Source organism: Dreissena polymorpha, chromosome 16, assembly GCF_020536995.1.
Source record: "Dreissena polymorpha isolate Duluth1 chromosome 16, UMN_Dpol_1.0, whole genome shotgun sequence".
Taxonomy (NCBI): domain Eukaryota; kingdom Metazoa; phylum Mollusca; class Bivalvia; order Myida; family Dreissenidae; genus Dreissena; species Dreissena polymorpha.
Genome location: NC_068370.1, coordinates 39,782,565 through 39,809,194, shown reverse-complemented (window position 1 = coordinate 39,809,194; position 26,630 = coordinate 39,782,565). Strand labels below are relative to the sequence as shown.

The 26,630-nt window shown below is 34.1% G+C and overlaps 2 protein-coding genes across 2 annotated transcripts in view; one reads left to right on the top strand and one right to left on the bottom strand.

Moving 5' to 3' along the window:
• Positions 1-26,630, top strand: part of LOC127862871 (uncharacterized) — a 249,354-nt gene that overhangs the window by 16,250 nt on the left and 206,474 nt on the right. The gene's annotated exons all lie outside the window — the stretch shown is intronic.
• On the bottom strand, positions 14,545-18,927 carry LOC127862865 (uncharacterized). Its single transcript, XM_052402122.1, has 4 exons — positions 18,826-18,927; positions 17,868-17,977; positions 17,467-17,616; positions 14,545-15,004 (listed from the first exon to the last, which is right to left on the bottom strand). The coding sequence occupies exons 1-4, from the start codon at positions 18,903-18,905 to the stop codon at positions 14,757-14,759; spliced, it is 588 nt and encodes a 195-aa protein (XP_052258082.1). The 5' UTR covers positions 18,906-18,927; the 3' UTR covers positions 14,545-14,756.

Genomic DNA, 26,630 nt, shown 5'->3' with positions numbered 1-26,630 from the left:
TTTACTAAAAAATGATTACCTTATAGTTGATTCCGTTACATTATGAAATTACAGATAAAAAAAAGTTAATGTACATGTATAGCTCAGGGCCTTGCAATATTTGTACTTGTAATGTTCAAATGCCAAAATGTTTTTTTATTAAAAATTATATTAAATTCAATAAGAAAGTTGTACATTGAATATTCATGGCGATCACTGTTCGTAACTAAAATAATACGAAATCCTTAATCTTATGTAATACTACACATTCTGGAGTAAGGCAACACAAAATGGAAGATTTATTTTACGGATTTTAGCCCACCAGAAATGCAGCGAGCGCGCGAAATAAAAATAAATTTATTTTTATACATTTTTGTGTAAGTCACAGGCGAGCGAAAAGCGAAAAAAAACAAAAACTTATCATATTACTTGGAGTAACAATGTAAAGTATCGAAGTTTGGTAACATCCACTTCCTCATTATTAAAGTCACTAATAAAATCACTATCTGTATCGTATCTATTTAAAAGCTTAATTTCATCTTTACTGTCGTCTTGTTTCCAGTTTTCTTTTTCTTTCTGCGAGTGTCCAGGCTCGGGCTCCTTGGGGGCAATTGCTCTGGAATGAAAAGATAACATAGTTTTATGTTAATCACATTATTTTGAGTAAACAGTAATTTGTTTAAATTCACTTCCTCATCTTGAAAGTCGCTACAGATTTCAGTATCATATATAATCAAACGTTTAATGTCATCTTCATTGTCCTCTGTGTCGTCGTCTTCTGCAGCGTTTTGCGATTGTTCGGGCTCGGGATCCTTGGGGGCTTTTGCTGCTGTAAGAAAAGATAATATGTATAACACATTTGCTAAGAAATTATATAACAGGAGGACGTTGCTTCGCTTTATTCACAGCTGCTGCTTTAACATGAGCTGTACACTTTTCATGGTCAGTCACTGTTGAGATTTTCAGATTTAAACTACCTCTCACAAATGTATTCACATGTTTTAAGTTACACTATGTAACATGGCTCGACCCCCTCCCACCCACCCCATAATATTATAGACAGACTGTGCATGTCATTTTAACAGTTTCTGGATTAAATGACAACCATGGTCTGCCTGTCTTCCAAGACCCAACGAATTTACGAGGGGGGCGCTTATTCTCGTATTTTTGTCCTCTACCGGTGAAACCGGAGGGGACTAATGATTTGCGCTCTGTGTGTCAGTCTGTCCGTCACACTTTCTGGATCCTGCGATAACTTTACAAGTTCTTATCTTTTTCATGAAACTTGAAACATGGACAGACGGCAATATGGAGGTTGTGCATGTCATTTCATTTTGTTCCTACGTCAAGAATTCTGGTTGCTATGGCAACAAATAGACTAAAAATATTGCTGAAAATGGTGGATCCTGCGATAACTTTGAAAGTTCTTCATATTTTTTCATGCAACTTCAAACCTGTACAGATGGAAATAATGCACATCATTTCATTTTGTTCCTAGGTCAATAATTCTGGTTGCTTTGGCAACAACTATACTAGAAGTATTGCTGAAAATGGTGGAGTTGCACCTGTAGGGGACATCATTGTTTGGCAACAGTCTTGTTTCCACTTGCTCACGGGCGTTTGTAAGTCGTCATTTGCGACCCGTTTTTGATTGTCAGGCTTTGAGACATTCAAAAACTTCCACATTATTGATATTTATAAATTTACTACACATTTACTTACTTCGAAAGAAGGAAAATAAAAACAAAATAACCTGGTTATAAATCCCCGTAAAACTCCGTGCGTGTTCCTCGATATCGTTGATAACTGCAAGCTGTTATTTTGTTGAACTTTCAATTTTCTTTAAACTACAAGTCGATCGAATGAAGGTCAAAAATACCAATCCCGGCTTGAGGCATGCGCTTATTAACTCGTCGACAATATGCAGGGAAACAAATGTATTTCTACAAAGTTCTTCACCGAACACGGTCAGATTATTTCAGATATTACACACACTTTGGTCTGACCATGGAATAGTTTAAATACAAATCTGTAACATATACATCGTTGTCATGTAACAAACTGTCCGGCGTTCCACAGTGGATGCACAATGGCGGTAGGTAATGCTGAAACTTGGCTGATTAATGAGCTGTTTCCACCTCGGAGTTGCAGGTCATGCATCTCCGAACATACAGGCCATGTGCATCTTCCAACACATCTCCACAGATATTAGACTGGCATGCCTTAATGTGCTGCAAGAATTTCTCCTGCAAGAAAGTGAAATGTTATGGATCTTTTTCACAAAATTGACAGTCACCTTAATTCACACTATTCCAGCAGCAAAACATATAGTGTCTTGTAGTATTTTGTCAAGCTTAAAAAAATTCCCATTTTTACCGACCTGATGTGCTTGTAAAATTCATTAAACAGAAAACAAGTTCTACTTTTATTTCCACTTTTTTCCCAGCGAAACAGTGAGCAGCTTTAATCAACTGCCATTACAAACTTACTTTCAGGAAGATGAAAGTACAAAGAGAAATGCCATGCCATTTTTTTCAAGGATTTACTCGTTTGTCCATTTCAACTGTGACACTCAGTTTTATGTTAATGTTCGACATTTTCATTTTATCACTACCACCTAGCTTTCCACAAATTTTTACCGAATTCACGCATTCTGGTGACATTTCGCATCCCGATGCAGTTGCGGGTGCGAGAAACAAAGCATGAAAACACATCAGTGATGCGATGATTGATTACATTACAACTGGAGGAATAATTACGTTTTTGTTGACATCTTTCGTTGACGGGCACCGCCATTCTTTTACCATAAACCAATCTAATACCGGAAAGCGTTAAATACGCAGGCTAAATTAAACTAAATCATTGAACGAATATGTGCGGTGCAAAAATTGTTGATGCCTGCAAAAAAATATATAAATATTTTCATTTTGTTTTAGATTTTTAGGTGAGGGAAATCGAAAATTTAATCAATTTGTTGTGACCTAATATTTGCCACATGTTCTAGTGATCGCTTCCTCTACAATCTGAGTTTCCACGGGTACCTTATTCCATACGTGCGTACAAACACTTTCTCTTAATTGCCACCCCTGCTTCCAACTTGTGTTGTTTTTCATTTAAATGTTAAATTTGTAACAACAACTTATAACATTTAAATAATTGTTCAATGGACGTTCATTATACCGTGAAAACAATAATAACACAGTAAACAATTACATTATGCTGATTACATTTAAACTGCCGTTAATGTTCTTTATTTGTTTTATACTAAAATGTAATTTCTGATAATGTATATATCTGAGTCTAATGTCAGCATTACATTTTAAATACTCAACGTTTTAATACACAGTTAAGAAACACTGTCCACCTTATTGTTTGATTATCTACTTCGTTCCGTGTACATAAGTAGTTATTTTGTTTAGGTTATGTCCACGTGAAAAACCCGATTTCCAACAACAGTAACAATGAGCGGAGTTGGAGTCGTCGTTGAGTGCTCTTGCTTTAAGATGTTCCTAGTTCCAAAACGGAAATCGAAAGACTCGCAGCGGCCATGGCGGTTCAATCTTGCCCAGATAGAAATGCCGTAACGTTGAATTTAATTTGCTAGGATAACTTCTTAAAGCAATTGCTTACAGCATGATACATGAACATAATACAGATAAGCACGTTCTATTGTATTGTGTGTATTGTTGTCACATGTAGTGTGTAATTATTTATTTTTGTTGTGGTTTATGTATGCATAAATGATAGACACTTACCTCGGTAATTGATAGTATGATGCGATAATATCCGCTACTTGCAACTTCAGTTTCAACACATATGAGATTTTTGCGGAACGTCATCAATTTCTTAGTCCCTCTAAATGATATATTCAGGTGAAAACGCGTCTACTGTTGTAGGCAATGGTAGCGGCTTAGCATCAACTAAAGCCATTTTCACACCTTTTCGAATATCAATTGCATTGTAACTTTCCCCTGGTTAGAAGTTAATCCAATATTAAAAGTACTACCGATTGCTTCCCAGGGCCCTTGTTTGGCCGTTTTTGGGGCCGAAATTCGGCTTCATTTCCCCCTAAAAATAGTATACTGTATCGCCATATTTCAGCTAAACATTCCCCCCCCCCTCCAAAAACAAAAAAGTTTTTTTTAATTTTATGCCTATGTTGCCAGCTGGTATCATGCTATTAACCTTTGATTAAATGTATACAGTCTAACCTGTCTATTAAGACCACTCAAGGGATTTGGTCGTTATGGTCTTTGTTCACAGGTGGTCTTTATTCCCAGGGTCGATTGAAACTTTGCAAAATATGCTATTAGTATTTTAACAGGTACCTTATCTATGTATGTGCTCTTTTGTTTAAATGTTTGAATACTTATGCATGTATAATAAATAAAGGATTGAAAACACAGTTTTGTTTTTATTATTTCCATTCCCTTATGTTTTTATTATTTATTTCATTAACTATATACATTCATAAATTATTATTGACATACATGTATATGTACATGTAATTCAGAATGTTCTGGATTTGAGTTTTGCCTACACCAAGATCACTAGCCACTCGTCTACAACTGTGTCCTTTAACTAACAAACTTATGACCGCAACGCGTTCTTCCAACATCAAGAACTTACGCTTGGAAGCCATGATGGTTAAATTGAACTGATTACTTGTCTATAATCTGTGCACGTCTTATCAAGGAGAAATGTAAGAAGGAAATGGCTATCAACATGTTTGTATTTCAGGCATCGTTATTGATATAAAACCGTTAATTTCCTTAATGAGTTGATGAAAGCCCCAAACTTGTCTTTAATATGTTGTAATTTGTACATTAATCGCGAGTCACTCTAAAGTTATTGCACAATATGCATTCTGGCAGAAATGTGTATTGGTATGTGCAAACAATTCTTGGGGAATTATCTTTTTGATGACAGATTTAACTGTTGTTTGTTTTCATTCAACTAAGATACGTTTATGTTTGGTAAGAGCTTGATGCAAGCTACGGTGGTTACCAGTTGTATTCAAGTCAATTTCATTTAGAGTTTCGGGGATATGAACATCAAAGTACATGCGATGTGATGACTCGAAAGAGTCCTGTAATCGCTTGTTGCGAAGTTGATTGAGAGAATTGAGCTAGTTTTTGTTGAGGAGAGGATTTTTTTAGTCGACATAATCATTTCGTCCAAGTGAATGTGAAATGAACATATAATGAGAAGATATTGCCTTGAACGACGATTGGAACTTAATAACCCGCTTCATCGGATTGCACTGATACACTTTGCATGTTAACGCAGTGTTCATTCTAGAAATCGAAAAGTAGGGGGGAATTTCCCCCCTAACTTTGAAAAATAGGGGGGATTTTTCACAAATGGGGGGAATTGATCAAGTACCATTTATATGTTTTCATTTTCGTTTTAATGTTTATTTGTTTTAACTTCTACATTACTTAAAACAGTCAAGTCAGTGAAATACCATTGTAACTGCTGTTAAATATAACTGCACTTTCCATAGTATATTGCTGATTTAAATAAAAACAAAGGATTATGAAAATAATTGTTCACATGATATTTCTGTATCATTTAAAACAATAAAAAAAAAATACTGATTGTCTATCATGATATGATATGAATGATGATATGACGTATACAAAAACAATCGTCTGCTTTTCTTCCTTAATCATTCACGAGTCGCATCCCTTTATTTTTTAAACGAAATTTCTTATTTTTTAATTAACCCAAGTATCATTTTAAACGAAAATTCTTTAAAGTTTATTAACCCGTGAATCGAAGAGTTAATTCCCTTTGATTTCCGGTGTTTTTCTCAATAAATACGCGAAGCAGAATTTAACAGTTTAAAAAACCCGTAACGGATATCGAGTGCGCGAATTTTCTCGCACACATGCTGCAGATGTGCGCGATCTTTGAAAAAATAGCGCGAATCGCGCAATCGCGCGGTCTAGAATGAACACTGTAATAACGGTCATTAAGTGTTGGTTTCCCTCGTCGAACTTCGCAATAAGTTTTTGCACATTGATCGAGCTTTCAGATTTACAACTTCGTCAGATAATGACTTCTTATCCTTAGTTTTCTGCAATCTTTAGAAATGTAGTTTGACATTTATTGTATCGAGCTGCCAGTTTTGTTGACAGTTTAATATATATAAACAAGAGCACCGCATAACGGGTGCCACGCTCGGCTGCGAAAGCTTGTCAGATTTTTTTTTTTTTAAATTTTGAGGTCACAGTGACCTTGACCTAGTGACCGAACAAGAGATGTGTTCGTCAAAAAACACAATAACCCCTACTGCGCCGAATTTGAAATAAAATTTCTATTATTTGACAGGTATAGAAATCATCTCCCTTTAAAGCTTATTACTTCCCTTGGATTTTGTCCAATCCAACCGGGTGGGGGGGGGTCTGTAGACAGTCAAAAATTACCAAGTCAGACACCACTGACAATCAAGGCCTGTGGTTTATCAAAGAGATAATAGCCAGAGTTCATCACGTATAAGTACGCAGGTATGTAATGAACACTACTATTAACAACTAAGTACATGAAAGAAATGATAATTATATCATTTAAAAAAAAATTTGACAAATCAATCATTAGAGTTATAAATAATCAAAATAATAAATCTGTATAGTTACTGTGAAAAGAACTTCAATTCTTGGGAAGGAAATATATAATATGATATTTATAATTATATAAATTACTTCCCTTTAAAATAATTGTCTCTAACAAATCTCTATTTTTAGTAGCAAAAAATTAAAAGCCACTACCGTGACTGTAGATTCACTACTCAAAATGTGCAGCTCCATGAGATACACATGCATGCCAAATATATAAAGTGGCTATGTTCAATATTGAATAACTATCTCCCTTAAAAGATTATTACTTCCCTTAAATGTGTATTTTTTTACTGTAGACCTTGAAGGATGACCTTGACGTTGACCTTTTACCACAATGTGTTTGTCAGAAACACAATGTCGCCTACTGCGCCGCTTTGATTTATTTAACAAAAATATATACGTGGGCAGGTCAGATAACTATGTCCATTTAAAGCTTATTACTTTCCTTGACTTTGTCTTTTCGACCCTAGATCTTGAAGGATGATGTTCACCTTAAAATTTTACCACTCAAAATGTGCAGCTCCATGAGATACACATGCATGCCAAATATCAAGTTGCTATCTTCAATATTTAAAAAGTTATGGCCAATGTTAAGGTTTTAGCACGACGTCTACGGCAGACGGCGGATGACGAGCTGGCTGTGACAATAGCTCGGGTTTTCTCCGAAAACAGCCGAGCTAAAAATGACTCACTACATTATTTACTGTTAAATTGTCGAATTCTTTTACATTAAATTAATCTCAAGTCAACACCATTAAATTTTGTTTCAGTGTCGCTTATATTCGAATCTCAAGGGTAACATTGTTAGCTATTGATCGCCATTTCAGATCTTTAACTTCGTTTGATAATGACCTAATATCGGCCCTAACCTTTTCGCAATCTTTAGAAATGTATTCATATTTATGTTGGTGGGATGCCATTTTTGTTGATAGTTAAATTTAAAAAAAATTCATCACACATTTTTGCTGTCAACTTGGCGACATCATTCAAATTAAGTTAATCTTAAGAAAACGCCACACAATTTTGGTTCAAGGCGCTAAATTAAGGGAATTAAAGGGAAAAACGAAAACAGAATCTGCTACTGCGCAAGGTACTGCAAGTGCGATGGATGATATTGCCCAAATATCTGAAAAGGTTGCTAACATGTAAGTGCATGAAGCCGACGGTGCAGATGAGATTTTCGCCGACGCTGTTGATGAAGTATTCGGGAATTTTCGTAATCGTTTGGGTTCTAATTAAGCAGGTCCGAGGTCGTACAGAGAGAGGCTTTATCTTAAGTGCGCTTCTCACCTTTTTTATTTGTATTTTTTTAACTTGCTATTAAATATAAATTTATATTGTTGTTCGTTGTTCATTTGAAGATAAAAACGATAACTTGAAATCTTTATTTCCACTTAAAAAAAAGACAAAAAATATAATAATACGACAAAAGTAAATGATAAAGACTTCAATTTGCATTGGTATTGTTCATTTGATGGTTGAATAAATGTTTCTCTATGAACATATAGTAATATACATTATGTTACATCTTATTAACGCTGTACAAACCTTTCAACAATCTACCAACACTTCTTACATGGCTTCTATAAATAGCACAATGTGCTGTATATGGTAAGCTCTATAATCTGGTGGTGAATTTTGCAAATAAAGCAAACAAACATTTTTGACTAGCCGTGAAGTGTTTTCAAAATTAGTTGGCACTTGTTTGGTTCCTTGCGGCGTAAATGACGGCATTTGCGCATGGACTCCAAACTCCTCAAGCAGGAAAGTAGCATCTTGAAAGCCTTTGTCGACAATGAATACGTCGTTTCCATTTAACCCAGTTATTAATGAATTCGATGTTGTTTTTTATGATATGCTGTAGAATTGGTGTTTTTTTTTTGGCTGTTAATCGATCTGACCAATAAACCAAAATACCCTGATATAGTGATTATAACAATGGGTTTTACTTATGGTCTTCCCTTGTACATACTATATGTTTGCCTTTAAAATCCTTGCGTGGAATGTGATATTTACCAAATCAAAAGGCTGTCAGCCACGAGCACTTTTCTGAATGTTTGTATTGCTCTTCTAACGCTAGATTTAGAAATGTCAAACAAAGTTGAAATGACTATTCGATAGACATAACTTTATTTTAAACTAGAAACAAGTAGTTGCCACAGTTCTAGCAAGCGTGTTCCTTATGGATGATTTGACGACTTTCAAGAGTCCTTTAAAGTTCGACACCGAAATGCCAATAAGATTAGACGTTGTAAAATCATCAAACGACAGCCTTTCATTTTTGAACAACGCAGTTCTCTCGAAAAACTGCAGTGAGAAGTTTCAGAAGGAATGACCTATTTAACAAAACCATCAATTGTAGAAAGTTAAGAAATCACCTTTTCTTCATCATTATTTACCATTTTGCTTAAAAGTATAGATTAACACCTACTTTCCGCTGTTAAGCGAATATGATGTTTAATAAAGGTTTCCGTGCTTAAAGACGTAGGAACACAAATTAACTTAGGTCCAGGTTTCTAGCAAATAAAACAATTTATGTTATGCTTTCCGGTGGTTAATAAAGAAATATCAGTGAAATAAAACTGGTATTCCACTGTTTAAACAGTGAAAAATAACAGTGAAAAATATCGATATTTGTCACTGTTTTACTGTCACTGTTTTACTGTGAAATCACGTCATTTTTTCAACGAAATGACGTCATAAATCCAGCGAAAGTATCCAGTTTAACTCATTTACTATGTAAATAAATGGTGAAAAAAGCATAAAATCAAAAAAAAATTGTTGGATTGGATGGAATATCGATTTTATTTCACTCGAGATCATAGAACATATATATGTTTTCTATGATCACTCGTGAAATAAAATCGATATTCCACCGAATCCAACAAATATCCTCTATATACATGACTTTTTTACGTTGTTTTTAATATTCAATTTAACTGAAGAAGGACTCTTTTGGTGAACATTTTGCCATATTGCGTTGTTTCTAGAAGAAAATTTTGCGACATGTTTATTTACAGGACGATGGTGATATATTTTAAGCCGTTTTTTTTGCATAAAACACACGGTTAAAGAGGCATTCTGTAAGAAAACAAATATTTTTTTGCGCACACATTTTAGTACTGTTTTTTAGTTGCAACGTTTATACAAATTTACGATCATATATCTAAACATACAAAAAATGTTAAATTTTGCGTGAAATCTCGGACAACCCGTGTGTTTGCGGTGCAATCTCGGACCTGCGGCGTGGTGCTCTAGCGATATAATAAGCAAAATGGCGTTCATTGAAAGCGTCATTTGCCATTTCAATTCGTTTTAATTGTTTATCTCAACTTGTTTCAATCAGTTCTATAAAAATAAATATATATTAAATAAACACAAAGATTTTCCAAACAATATTGTTTAGTCGTTTGCAGTCGATAGTCAATGGAAAAATCATAAACACTTACACATGTTAATAATCTTGCTGAATTATTACAATTACAAAACCATTTAAGAGCATTTCAGACTTGACACATGTCTCCCATATACATAATGGTGCAAATGTTTCAAAGCACTGACACTTGATAATATTTTATATTATCTCCTTGTTACAAAATATTATCTCTCTGTAAAACATTTACTGAAGTATCCAATAACTTTCTATTTTCCCTAAATTATCTGAGACAAAAATGCACCTTGGCATAAAGTGATGTATCTGTGTTTATTATAAATTGATCATTGTATGTTAGAAAGGATATGATCGGTGGATAAATATTTTTTATAGTTATAACAGCTTTTTTTATTGACAATCATCAGTCCAAATAATTATTGTTTTCGTTTCTTTCAATTTATAAATTGGGCTAGGCTATACATGCAGACTGGTAAACATATGGTTTGTTATAACTTAAAAAAGAGGTAAGACTTCTAGCTTCCTTTGTATTTTAGGAGTTGCCAAATTTGTTTGCCCTCGATTTTCTTATGTCGAAGAAATGTACATGTAACTTCATTTTGAAACAATAAACAATTAGTGTGGCTAATCTTTAGATGAGCTTTTATGAGTCTTTACACCAAAACCGGTTTAAACCCCCGATGCTTTGCATTGACCGTTCCAAGGCGTCCCCAGCTTTATTCTTATTTGTGTTTATGTTGTTTTATATTGTGCTGTTTTGTACTGTTTGGGCAATCGGTCACTTGCCTTAAATAAAGGACCTACTAATTGTTGTTAATAATAATTCAATACTACTCCAGCAACTGGAGTTTCACTTCTTTATATTTTAAATGTAATCGCCAATCTTTCTAATTTATCAGAAAGTGATTAGGAATGAAAGATAATATCTTCTAGATAGATAATGACTGTTGACCATGACTTCTTTGCTTGTCAGCAAGTTTGCGAGTTTCTAACCTAACAGCAAAAAATTCTCCTTTTGACAAAGTTTTTCGAGTGGACAACATTCTCTAAATCTCAATCTAATTTCATGATTTCCCAGACTATCAATGGAGCAATCTAAGGACAGAATCTCAACCATATCGGAAATTGCATCTGGGTAAGCATGTCGTGTAATTTACTTGATGTATTGAGTAAGATTAAAAATATTACTGATTTTTTTCTTTTTTCATTGATTTTATCTAATCTTTAAAAATGTTAGCTTTGTTTCAAGTGCCATATTTTGTTCTCAGTATTTCATATAAACTGTTAACATCTCTTTTCTGTAATACTGTCAACTCACTTAGTCATGAGCTAACATTTTTAGATAAGCTACTTTCCAAATACAGCGATTTAGCATAATAAGAACAGTTACTAATCTCGAAGATTAAATAAAACTGTGTCAAATATTCACTAAAATCGTAAGATCCAGCATAAGTTTGAATTTTCAAACTAAATTTTGATCTGATTTGTATTTAAGTTCTTTGTTACTTTCAAGTTCGGCATTGATTGAAACTGACTAGGAACAGTGTAATTTTTGTGTGCATCGCTATTCCGAATAAAATTGATTGCTGATTCAGACTTTTTCATTTCTGAAAGTTTCTCCATACACAGTGTGCATTTTGTTTCTAAAGAATCCATTTGCAATTTGTTTGTCTCTTTGAAACATTCGATTGAATTCAAAATTGCGCACATTTGATCTAGCAACTTTTCTTCTACTGTAGAGTTAAACTCTGTTCATAAATTGTTTCCGGATGTTAACTTGTCAAATCTTTTTTTCGAAAATGAAACTTGCTCACTTTAAATTCGCTATTTATACTTTTCCGGACGTGACGTCAATGACACGTGACGACCGTCATTTAAAGTCATCTTCCAATTAATATAATACTTAATGGCGGATTTACTAGATGAACTAGATGCAAAGGTGAACAACAATGATGAGTTAAAACGTTGACAAATACACAAGTTTAAAATAGGTATGACTTAAAATAAATTAATACAATAGCCATCTTTATTTTTTAATAAATGTTCTATATGTTATTTTGATATTTCATCGGCAATGAGCATTTGTTTATAATATGTATACTATAACGACTGGGTGGGATAACGGCATAGCAAGACAAATAGCCATTAGGCTGTAACACTATTATATTTAATAGATATAGGCTGGCCTTGTTAGAATTATATTATTATTTAGAATAGGTTTAGAGCAAATAACACATTACAACGTCTAAATCAAAGCGTAACAATAATTTGCATATTCATTTTTAAGCAAAAAAAAATATATAAGCAAAACCAAGTATAATAACAAGTTTCCTTAGAAATTATTAAAATGTGTTGTTGTTGTATTTTTCGGAAAATAACTAAGATTACTACTTAAAGGTAAAGAGCACACTTGTTTTTAAAACAAAACTTTGGTTACATTACGTGTTTAAATTCATTACTTACAAAAATTTGCACTCTTTAATGACTCATACTTGGTTTGCATGCCAGGCCTGAGTATTTTATTTGTATTTTTTGTTAATTATACATAATGTTTATTGTCATAAAAATCGTGACAACTAGAAATATGTTAACAAATCCATTTGACATAAAATAAAATCCCCCACAATATTATATATCGCAACTAATCCTCTTTAGTCGTACGATATATGTGTCACATTTATCTATGTAATATCTTAGAAAGTGTAATTGCTAATGTCAATGAAGAGCATAGTATAGCTGTTGAAACGTTTTTCTCCTGTGAGAAGATAAACTTGTTGATTTGACACCTTTAAAAATGAAATCACTCTCATCAAAGTCAAATTGTTTCTGAACATAAGCTTTGTAAAAAATCAGTAGGATGGTTATCACAAGTCCAATGCTTTCATTAACAGTTTAACTTCTTAGACCTCGCCGGTCAAATAGATACTTCGATATACTGTTGGCACTTTGATATCAGAGATAAATAAAAGCAACGCTTGTTGTTTTTGAAAGATATCCTAAACATGATTTGTTGAGACACGTGGCTTGCTGACGTTGATAAATGGTATGCCCTTATGTATTGTGAAGAAATAAATAAACAGAACATTAGTATATTTTACTTGATCAGTACACATTTCAACAACAAAATGCTACGAAATATTGCAAACGGTATTTAGTATTCTAGCATGTAGAGAATGCGCTGTGTCTCAAATGCTTAAAGTATTTATTCAAATAAGATCGGAGGTATAGCATATTTAAATAGATAATATGCATGATGTAGAAACTTAGAATCCCGATAAAGAAACCTATCTTAACGGAGACATTTAACCCTGACTTAAAATGCATCTTATATATTATGGCTATTATTAGAAAACATTTTGAAGTACGCATCAATTTGTTTAGTCAAGCGCGACACAATGAAAATCTATGCACAACTTAATTACACACGCTTGTGAAATACAATCAACCGCGTTGTTCGTTTTCAAAAATAAACACACCTGACTAAATGTATTGACCATGAAATACGAAACCAACATGTGGCACCAGCATGGCAAGTGCTCGGCTGTGGATAATTGTATAGGTGGACACAGAGGGCAATAGAAACTGACAGCAATGCATATTCGGCAACAATTAGTAATAGTTTGCAGTTATATTGGAAAACATGGTTACATGTGAGCAATAGGTTCAATAAATTTTGTTAGACATATCCGACAGTTTTAGATTTTTCTTCTGTGCTTTATTTATGATGCTTATAAATTGTAATGATAGATGAAATATTATAAAAAGTAGTCCTCTTTTTCTACACAGTATTGTTTGAGGATTCGCACTTGGGTTTACTAGGGTACCGTATAACTGTATTCAAATTCACTCCATGTTACGCTAAATGTGAGTTACTTGTTTCCATTAAACCTTCCCTGTTCTACGCACACTGTTATTTAAATAAAGCGTGCTATTTGCAAAATCAATTTATGAAAACGGGTGGAATGATTTGTATTTATACAATGGTAATTTTAAGATTCTTGCAAATCCTTGAAAATTCATATAACATTGTCGTAACACTATATTCATTGTTTTTTAATCTTATTACGAATCAGTGTTCATGTTTATGCCCCCGGATCGAAAAATCGGAGGTATATTGTTTTTGGCCTGTCTGTCTGTCATTCATTCATTGTGCGTGTCCCAAAACTTTAACCTTGGTTAAAGTTTTGCAATAACTTTTGCATTATTGATCATAGCATCTTGATATTTGGCATGCATGTGTATCTCATGAAGCTGCACATTTTGAGTGGTGAAAGGTCAAGGTCATCCTTTAAGGTCAAATATATGGCTTCAAAGCGGCGCAATAGGGGACATTGTGTTTCTGACAAACACATCTATTTTTTATTATGAAACACACGGACAGCTTAATTTAATATCAACAACAACAAAATGTGTTTGTGAAACACTATTTCCCCCCCCCATATATTTGACCTTTGACATTGAAGAATGTTCTTGACCTTGACCTTTCACCACTAAAAATGTGCAGCTTCATGAGATACACATGCATGCCAAATATCAAGTTGATATCTTCAAATTGCAAAAGTTATGGCCAATGTTAAAGTTTGACGCAAACAAACCAACAAACAGACAGGGCAAAACAATATTTCCCCCAGTATAGACTGCGGGACATAAAAAGAGAGTACGCATTATTGGTAGTATATCAAGAACAGCGCGCAATATATAATATCGAATTCTTTTCTTAGAGATCTAAGTCAATGGCGTCGCAGTCATATGTTTAATTTTTCCTACACTTTCGTTGGTCGCGGCAAATCTGTCATGTCCTTGTATTCCAATAAGAAGAATGCGAAACTGATGTAGTTGATCAATGAAGCAACAATAGCAAGAATGATTGCCCAGCCGATTTGATAGTAGCCATTGATAATTATTCCGTTGAGGAAAGAGCGGTAAATCTTCTCTTCGTCTTCCTTCATTGCCAGCAGGTAATCTCGCCCTTTCATTCCCATCACCACCACAGTCATTGCGATCATGCAAGCTGTAATAAGTGATACGGCGTAAGTTATTGTTAATATATACACACGCAAGAAACTTAAAGAGCTACTTCAGCAGGAAAAGAAATATGACTATAACATAACTAAGTCTTTTTGGTTACATAATAATTGTTAAAAACAACTTGAGACACGAAACACCCGATAGGGCATGAAACCAAACACGCTACCACTACACCATACACAATTAACTTCAAATACGATTGCAACGTTTAATATAGGTCAAAATAAAACATGTATGTTTGACATTTGCAATCACACACACCTCATCCTAAATTTCTGGTGGAAAGACGTGGAATTATACATGTGAAGAAAGTTTATATAACAGAATTCCCGAAACAATATAATGAGAGAACAGTGTGTGGCCGTTTGCTTGTCGTTATAAAAAGAGAATATTAACCATGTGCGTTTCTTCTTTCTTTTTTAAATAGCAAAAGACATTGTAAAATGTGTAAATACAGTTATGTATTATCCTTAAAAATAGTATATTTGTGTGAACTGTATTTCATTTCTGGAGTAAAAATCGCACTTGAAAAGAATGAAAGTGATATATTGTTTCAGTAACTAAACAATAAAGAACTAAATCGATATGCCATTTATAATGATTAAATAAAGCTCCTTAATCATAGCTTTGTACTTCTTTAGAAGAAGTTTTCTGATACAAACCAATTAAACACAACGTGTTCTTTTTGTCAAATACAACAAAAATAAACCCAAAAGGGGTGAACCGTGAATGAACTATCTAATACAAATTGGAAATGCATGTATTAATAGCCCTGATTTCGTCATATGTTTAATATAGTTTCCAGACATCTTACCTTTACAGTACGTTGCTTTTCCTATTACAAAAACATCTTAATGTTTTTATTTGACGATGAGCTGTATTTGATTAAGTGATAAATAAACGCTTTTTTTCCTGGTCTTTAATGTTCAATGTTATCTTTTTAAAGACATACAGGGAATGAACAGTTTTTGTAAACCTAAGGATATCAAAACATAACAAAAACCAACAAATTGGCGTTGCCATCGGAAAATTATTATATAAAATATTTGTTAGAAAAATACAGTTTATGTATGTCGAACGGAAGTTGCCTTTGAAAGAAAGAAAAAGAAAAAAGAAAGAGACATAATGATAGAACGTCGCTAGAATTATGTCGTTAAATGGTCTGTTACTTATCAAATTTCGCCCCCTTCAGAAGAATGAATCATCAGAGCAGGGTAATTTCAATGACACGACTTAATCTCAGCTAACTCGACAGCTCATGCGCTGATACTTTATTACTGCCATCTTTTGTCTATTCAGAGCAGCAACTCAATTAGTGTGCTTTTTGTGGTGTGTTCGTGTCATTATTCTGATCAATGTTCTTTCTGTGGTATCTTTACGTAAAAGTGTATCTGCTCAGAATTTTAAGAGATAAGAGGCTGTTTTAATTACGAATTCAGCGATATGTAGAGCGGATTTTATACGGCATTTAGTCGATTCGTCACTTGTCTTAAATAAAATACTTTACTCCAAAAATTGTTCATGCAATTGTATAATACCTATATTTTATAACATAATTACTGGTCATATAATAATACAGTACTTTGGACAAGAAATATCATGCGTTAAATACAGTTAAGTCGCATCTATTATTAAGTTAAGTCGTATCTATTATAGTTAAGTCGTATCTATTATAGTTAAGTCGTAACTAATATTAAGTTAAGTCGTATCTATTATAGTTAAGTCGTATCTATTATAGTTATGTCGTAACTAATATTAAGTTAAGTCGTATCTATTATTAAGTCAAGTCGTATCTATTATTTCAGACATTTTATGTCCCCACCACTATAGTGGAGGAAATATTGTTTCTGCCCTGTCTGTTTGATTGTTTGTGTGTGTGTTTGTTTGTTTGTTTGCCCCAACTTTAACATTTGCAATAACTTTTGCAATATTGAGGATAGCAACTTATTTGGCATGCATGTGTATCTCATGGAGCTGCACATTTTGAGTGGTAAAAGGTCAAGGTGAAGGTCATCCTTCAAGGTTAAAGGTCAAATATATAGCTTCAAAGCGGCGCAAAAGGAGACATAGTGTTTCTGACAAACACATATCTTGTTATAATTTTAAAAAATGAAGTTACATAGCCGTTTAGACTATCTCAACCCATTGTGTATGTGTGTTAACCACAACTACGCATTTGAACGTTTCGGTCCAAATTCTTTTTGCGCGATATCTCATTATTTCGAAATTGTAGCGTGTATGTTAAACACAATTTGCTTATTGAGAGCGGAACATGCACCAAAAGAGAAAGTATGTAGTCTTAATAAAGTATCAGTATAGATGTCTTAAATGCAGACAAATTAACACGTACTTTGGTAAAGCGACAATGTTTTTTTTTGTTTATCGTTCTGTAGAACTACAGTTGTCATCAAACGGTTAACTAGCATGGTACAAACAAAAACGTACCGGAAGTAAAGGTGAGCAGGGATAGGACTATTAGCGCGAGTCGGGATCTATGGAGACACCGTAAGACGAATGCGGCTGTGAGAATGATGCTGCAGACGACATAGCACATGAGGCAGAGGATGACGAAGGCTTGTGATGACCTTACAAAGTCTAAAACGAATCAGAAGAAAGTCGTTAGGTATAAAGTGTGATCAAATTACTGACGAAACGTATCGCTGTGTGTTTAATATATAACGTTAGGAGGTAATTATTTGAAAGTTTTGCAAACAAAATAAGCGTGGTTCAATATTAATCAAATGCAAACAATATAAAGACTTACGTTCAATTCGTACATAAAACAGTGCATGTAAATCAAACAAACCGCTAAATCGAAAGCTGTTTTGAATCTATGTATATCTTACCGGGTACCTCTTGCCAAGGGTTACACGCCCAAGTCTTTGCCACGTGCATTTTGTAGCAGATTTTCCACAGGGATATAGTGGCAGCTTCTTCTAAGCCTTGCCATGAGGTACTGAAAAATGTGTATGGTATATTATTCTTAACGAACATAAAAAAGGTTGAACGCAGCGCAGTGAACAAGAAATCGCTATGAAAATATGGGCATTATTTTGAACGTACATACATTTCGATTTTTACGAAAATGGAAAACAACACTTTATAGATATTACAGTGCAGGCTTAAAAGCAAGCCACTAGTGTTTTAATTACTCTTTTAAGATGTGTTCTTCTTATTCCGATTGCAGTTAATCTGTTATAGAGATTTTAGACACGCTTTACCCAATTATGCCTAGCGTCTAGAAAAAAAACCTTGGCAAACAGCGTAGACACAAATGAGACGCCGCATAATGCGGCGTCTCATCATGGTCTGCGTTGTTTGCTTAAAGGAATTTCTGTCAGAAATATTCTAAAGATATAAATAAATATACTAGAAATTCCTTATTTTGGTAATAAATTGATCCAATTTAGAATGATGGGAGAGTCCACTATGCATACATGGGTTAAAACGTCTCAAATATATATGATTTTTAACACAGACTGACTGGAATAGATAACTCTGCATGAACGTAATTTAAAATTTGGCACATCTCATGATTGCGCAATTTAAGTATTGCATAATGTTACTATTGATTGAGTGTTCAGACACTATTAGCGAAAGCTCTATTTCACATTTCATACGTATTTATGTTGTCATGCACATTGATGTTAATGCATTTGGCTTATACTAATTAACGCCGAAAACATGTAGATAACACGATCGTTAAATAATGAATATGTTTTATCTTAAAAATAAACCTATGATTTTTAACAAACGTAATATATTGAATCGTATGTATGTGTCCGTATGTGTATGTGTCCGTACCTTGATATTGATACAAGGAACAAAATTACACCAAGGGCAAAGGTCGAGACTGCAACCACCAAGAAGAATGAATCCCCCATAGTGATGATTCATGCCGAATCCTACATCCTGAAATTATATTCGGGATTGAAATGTTAGCATCTATCGCGATTATTTTGAGCGTATGCGGAGGAAATACATTATAAAATATGTTTTTGAATACAAATATTGTGAAAACAGTAATTTGGGAATCGATGAAATTATTGTGTTTGCCAAAGGCGCAAATAATTGAATAACTGGGTACCAGAGTTTTCCCAGAGTGGTAAATATGATTAATTGATTACGTGAAGCTAGTCTTAAATACATCGAAAGCAAACAGGCAATAGTTTAAACTTTTTCTTTCAGCGAAATGAAGGCAGAACAACCAGACAACCGGCGCACAACTTAGATATGTGAACAAAATCTCACATGGCAACAACGACAACAGGCCTCGCACCGGGCCCATTTGACAATCATCACACTGGTCAAGTCCTCGCTGGGAAGCTTTTTACGCATACAACAGTTGTTAACCGGATCATCGTCTTTAATTTCTCTTTCAATGTGAGAGTCAACAATAGTGATATGTTTCGTTTTAAGAAAGTCTCTCCTACGCAAAAATCTAGTTTAGGGGGAAAGTGCTGTGCCTGATTAGGCTTTGCGGACTACACAGGCTAATCTGGGATGACATTTTACGCACATCCATTCAACCCCCTTTTCCTATATATTTAAATATTTTTGTATATATGACAACATTTACATTCCCGCTAATATTAGCTTAGATAAGTCGTTGATAAAGAAGAGTATTGGCGATTATTTATTTTTTTATAAGGCACATATTGAATCCTTAAAAATGTAAGTGTCCTGCTAGTTAATACAGGCAACAAAAAAAGCCGTAAGAATTATTTATTTTTCCTTTCGTTTGCAACATTGATGCTATAATAAATGATTGATTCTTTCAGTTCTCCGAGAGACTGTTGGGAGATAAGCAGAACTCGGTATATATTCTATAATGCTCTTCGCTAGATATAAACTATATTTGACGTAAATCAACGGAAGTGACACAATTCAATCATCCACTTCCGGACGCGCTGAAGATAATTGACAGCAGTTTACTTGTCATATCAATCACGAATGTCGTTTAATCAACACAACAAATATTAGACGTTTATCACGGCTATTGATCTATATTAACCCATTTATGCCTAGCGTCAAGAAAAAAAGGCCTTGGAAAACAGCGCATGATGCGGCGTCTCTGGGACTGCGCTGTTTGCTTTAAGGAATTTCTGTAAGAAATATTCTAAATATAGAAATAAATATACTAGACATCCCTAATTTTGGAAATTAATTAATCCAATTTTGAAGGATGGGAGAGTCCACTAGTCATAAATGGGTTTACTTCAGTCTTTATCATTAGCGCCACGTTTACATATGACAGTATTTCCTTATCGATACCATTACTTCCAGTAGGACCATAGAGCGCATGAGGACAATGAGTATCCTAGCAAAGTTATCGCTACGAAATACTTGCCATATGATCCTATTAATAACGTTTTATGGTTATAAACAGGCTATTATTTTCATTAAATTTACATGAACCTTTTGGCACCAAAGGGACAAGTAAGTCACGTTCATAAAGTATGTCACGCTTGTTTGACTATTTTACCCCTCCCCCCCCCCCCTCGGTCTCTGTCACAAAATCTTGCCCCCCCCCCCCCCTAAAGTACGTCACAAACTCACACTTTCGAACATATGTTATGCCCCCGAAGCGAAGGAGGGCATATAGTGATCGGACTGTCTGTCCGTCTGTCCTTCACACTTTGCATTTAGGTTTCAAAAATGCTCATAACTGCTATGTCGCTTCAGATAGCAATTTCACATTTGGCATGCATGTGTATATGGACAAGGCCTTTCCATACACACACAAATTATGACCCCTGTGACCTTGACCTTGAACTTAGGGTCCGTGCTTAGGTTTCGAAATCTGCGTTCAGGTTTCGAAAAAGCTCATAACTTTTCTCAAGCGTTTATAGGGGGCATAAGTCATCCTATGGTGACAGCTCTTGTTTTTAATTAATACCTATTTCAAATTTAATCCAAACAACACATTCAGGAGATATGCCATTCGTCTTATTTTTACATAATACTAAAGCAAATGTTTCACAATTTTTTTGAAGATTATTTTTTAAATTTTTCTAACAAAATAATTATAAATTAGATTTTTTTAAATAAATGTGTGTGACATCACACATGGCCTAACCCCCCCCCCCTTCCGCCCATGTCACAAACTGTCACACTTTCTTACACCCCCTCCCCCCACCTGGAGCGTGACATACGTTATGGACGGCCCCAAACGTTAAAATGCACGCTAGTTCACTAGAGTATTTGTTCGTTTAAATATAAAGTGGTTCACAAATCATATGAGACGCGCTCTTGAACAACCGGACTAAATATATAGGCGTCAAGTGTCGTCCCAGATTAGCCTTACCGAACTGGCGCATTTGAAGATTTGAAGCTTTACTTTGTTGCTATTCTATCAGTACAGGAATGTATATTACAGTTGCTATACATAACAACACATGGCAGCGAAACATATCGACATGTATTAGTATTATAGTGTAAGGCTGTGTATCATTTACAAGGACATAAATTATTTATCAATCAAGTATTACAAAACATGTAAATATAAGTTAACTTGACTTAAATTCAAAGCTTTTTATTAATTTCAAATTATATTACTGTTTCGTATTTGTATACATTCGTTTTATATTTTCGATAATAATTTTGGTTGAAATGACATAATAGTACATCAATAATTCGCAACCTTGTGCAAAAAGGTGCCATATGACATTGAAATACGAAGGCAAATTGTACCTTTTGGCACCAATTGGGCGAATTGAACTATATTCAGTGGTTGAATTATTCAGTCACGGTGGCGTTTATCTAATGGCCAACCTTATTTATATTCATGTCGCAGCTTCCGTTTAGTCATGCTCACAATTTATGAAATGTCAATTAACTCATCTGCATCTAAAAGCAAGCGCTTTTAATTCAATAACATAATTCTCCCACTCGTTGGCGACTTTGTTTGTGTATAATATGAGTCGTCAATTACTACAATATCGATTGTTGATCATTGTTTGTCTTGACGGATTCAATCTCAGAGGCAACGTGAATTTAAGTTTGCTTGTAAAAAGCGCAAAAATTGGGATCCTTTATTTTAAGTTTATGACCCTTTACCTTAAAGTGATATTATGGGCATCTAACAGTTTATAGGCGTCTATCGCAACCGTTGTTTATTTTTGTTGTTTTCACTTCATATACACTTATATTTGTTAATGCAGCATCAACATACTAAAACGATATCCCGGAAAGAAACAATAATGCATTTGAATATCAAGTGTACTTTCGTTTGACAACTGATCACGCATGTACAATGTGAACATAAATTTAGTTTTAGTGCAGATTCGTTCATACGACACAAAGACACAATTTTGTTTTACGGATCATTTCGGCTTAGAGGACTGTGTGAGTCATGTAAAATATCGTGTATAAAATATATTTTAATAAACAACTGGTAGCAAGATGAGTTGCAGATAATTGGTCAGTAACCACATTTTAACTAACTCTTTTGACCTGTTAATTCTTTCCAGCTCAATTCAACAGTGAAAAATGCCCATAATATCACTTTAAGTGTTGGTTTCCCAATTACATGTTTGTCTTGCTCGGATCGTCTTGAATGTGTCCTTCTTGTCATAGTATAACAAGAAAACCATGACTTTGTCCATGGCACAATAATTGCGAAATATGTTTACGGCGTTAATACCAACCCTGAGTAATTAAGTATGTAATCTAGTAACCCATTGTGTACCAGAAAATCCGAATCCGCGGGGAAAAACGCAGGTCCGAGAGACAATTTCTGCGAACGATACCGGTTCGGGTTGTTAGTAAGGAGGTGGAAGATTATACACTTTAAGTGTAGATTTATTAAACAAGTGTTGTACAATTATCCTCTTAATTATAAATACGTCGTATATTTTAAAATTATCCATAAATAAAAAGAGTAGTTTATGTTATTCACATTAAAAAATGTTATGTTTGTAAACAAAACTTGCATATGTAAATACATTTACTTCAGAATTAAAACGGCAGATAGAGCTAACAGTAAACATTATTCTTCCTTCTCCCCTCAAAGTAAGAGAACCTTTAATTTTGCTTCACGAATTTTTCTCACTACCTTTCATCAGTATTCCAAGTAGAATTTAAATGAAGACATTCCTGACATGCAGTACTAAAAATGCGGATTACGTTCAACAACGTTGCTGATACCTTATAAATCGTTAAATGCTGTTCAACATTTCATTTAGAATTATATCAATCTAACTAATAGAAATAATAGCATCGAATATAATCTGAAATAAAAAGTATGTAAATATGTCATGCTCTTTATCTTGTGTGAAAATTAAGGTAGTTCAAATTTATTTTAAATATTTAATATCCGACCGACTAGTACCGAATTTACTCGGGTATTTAAATTTTAACCCGCCTACCCCAACCTAAGAATAGTTTTTACCCGTTTAAGCCCTTATCTCAAATCTCGTAGTTTTCGATCTGATCTGACTGGAATTCTCGAATTATGTCGCAACACAATAATTCAAAATGTATGATATATTATTAAATTTAAGTATAATTCTTGAATCGTTTTTATAATTGTACAAAATATATGGATAGTCATGTCTTTATTCAATTGCATATTAATACTATTTTTTAATTGCAATGAATAAATACCTGGAAAGTTATATTTCTTTTGATTCACAAATTCCAAATATGTCAACAAAGTCGACGCGCCCGATACAGATATCACAACAGCAATCACAGCGCCAGTACATTTGTTTATTGAAGCGAATTGTTTTATTGCCATTGATGTCTCTAAATGTCTGCAGCGGGCTCGTCCACCAATTGACGTTTATTGATTACAGAGATCCTCAGATCGATTTTATTTTTCTGAAGTTGCTGCCGGCCGTGTCATTGAAGACGGCGCAATGCCAGCGAAATTGAAAACGAATAAAACTTGCAATTATGAATCGCGTGCCACAGGTTTTGGATCTGCCGGATGTTGAATCATGGAGTAAATTAAACCTAAATATGTTCTTGCGGAGGCGACGTTAATCAATAGCACATATACAATCTTGTTGGAAAGTGCAGATTTCCGTTTTAAAACCAAAGTAATGATCGGTGATAGAAACAGAAAAAGTAAATCATTTGTAAATATAAACAGAGTGAAATTCCAACTGTTCCGCAAAAAACAACATTATGTCTTTTAGGTATCCAGCATTATATACTGATAATTTCAGCTGCACCAGTGAAGTATGTTCAGTTAAGATTTAATGACGATCTGCTAGAGATGCTTTAAATGTTTATATAGTTTGTCAAGTCTAACATCTTTTCTGGAAATTCCTGGTCCGGCAATACTTTTCACAATGACCCGCGCGAATGCCAAACAATAGTAACACATGTTTTGCGAAACGGCCAATGAAGCAAATATTCGGCAGGTGTTTATTTAAATATATGCTTTTAATCAATGCGGATAAGCGATTCATCTTCATATTAAACATATTAAAATCTGCAGGTTCGACTTGTATGTTTTTAAAGTATAACATGTTTTCCTGCATTATATAATCAACCTCTTAACATCTTGCGGGATATAGTCAAATTAAGCTCGCTCGAAGAGCAAACATTACCTTCTTTCTTGGAAGACATCACTATCCTCAGGGTGCAACAGTTATCATACCAATCAAATGCGAATGGTTTTTATATTATACACTCCGTAACATCCCAAATGACTATAGTGTTGTTAGAATGTGTGCATACAATTTATTTAATTGTGAATTTAAATGTTAAACCATAAAGTAAATTTTATTGAACAAAATTGTTTTACTCTCAATGTAAATTTAAATCTGCAACATAAAGAAAAGAGTTATAAAAACTATTGGTGACGTGTACATTCGGAAAAAATATTTTTATAATTCTTTTCGGCGACTTTAGGGAAACAAAAACCGTATCGTTTAACACGCTTAACCTGTTTCCATTTGGGAAATTTGGCCTAAATACATGCGCGTTACGTGTCGTCCCAGATTAGCATGAGCGTTTTGAATATGCTAACCAAGGACGACCCTTTATGGTATTTTTCGTTTTAATGACGTATTTTCTTAACGAAAGTCCAGCTTTGGCGGAAAATGTTGTCGCTGATTAGCATTAGTGTACTGCTCAGGCTTTTATGGAAAGACCAGTTTTCCAAGAACGAAGCTCATCTACATCACCATGTTTTGGCGCTATATTCCATTCGTTTTGCATAACGTTAATCAGCCCTTATGAGAGTAACACACGTTCCTTTAATTGAATGTAACTACTGTTAACACCAATGGATGCTTGGATTACATCTCATAGCATCTACATTAATTAACATCACTATCGATTGGTGATCATTGAGGTCATGACAGATTCTATCTCAGTGACACAAATAATTGAATCTGCACATATTACAGCATCGAGGACCTTCCATTTTTTGAAATTATATAGGTTTGTCTGGGTATTGTGATTATTTCCACGTAGACCAAGAAGATATTTTAGACAAAAAACGACTCCAGTTATCATTACAGTATATTTATTCTTAGATTTGTTTGTTCGGAAAGAATCTGCGGTAACAATTTCATAAAGGATGCATAGCTTGTGTTTTAAACATTTTTTCATGTTGATAGAAAACGGGGACCACCATGACTGATCCAAACGCTTCTTTGACGAGCTTTGCTGTTAAGTGGTCGTTCATGGTTAGAGTTCCTATCTAGCGGAGTAAACTCTTGAAAACGATTGTGTTCTCACGTAAGCGTGTGAGGTAAGTCTGTGAAGCATTTAATTTTAGCATGAAACGTGCCAAAACAGGTTGGGATTCTAACATTCATGTCGCAGATACGGAGGTTGAGTTACTTAAACAAGCAAACGATTTCTAATATATTATGACCCACCTCGTGCGAAAATGGGTCTCATTCACAATTCATCAAGACCGTCTGGTCAGATCTAACCATGTCCGCCTATGAGACCACGAAACCTTGATAATATGGAAAACGACCAATTTTCAATATTTGCGATTTCTATTAAGCAATGAGAACTAAATCCTTGTAAAATTGTCTCTATCGACCCAATGGAACTGATTTTTTTCATTACACGATTTTATGGAAACCCATTTTATGCTATTCAACCAGGTTTCATTTAGATTCATCGTTTTTCACCGAAAATTATGTATTTGATTGATCTGTTAGAAAACATGTCATGCGTCACAATGTTTTCAAATAAATTCTACTATTAGTGACGGGATAACCATTCGGAAATATTAGAAAATCATCAGATATTTAATCTTAAATCGTTTGAAAAAACGTTTACAGCTGTTAACTAAACTATTGCATTGGTAATTTTGTAAAATATTCAGTATACCCCACATAAAAATAAAATAAAATGTTTTAATGAATTATATTGAAGTCCATGAGTCGACGTCATGAACATGTTTGGAATAAATTATGATAAATATATAATCAACAAAATCGTGAAACATAAAACAAAAATCCGCTACTCTTTTATTTAACGTAAAAGATCAATTGCCTTTACATTTAAAGAACATAGATCTACACAGAACAGAAGACGTATCATACAGGTTGTGTCATCGCCATATTAGAATAATTTGCAAATGACGTATGGCTAATTTCGCTTAACAAGCTATGTACCTAAACGGAATTCGA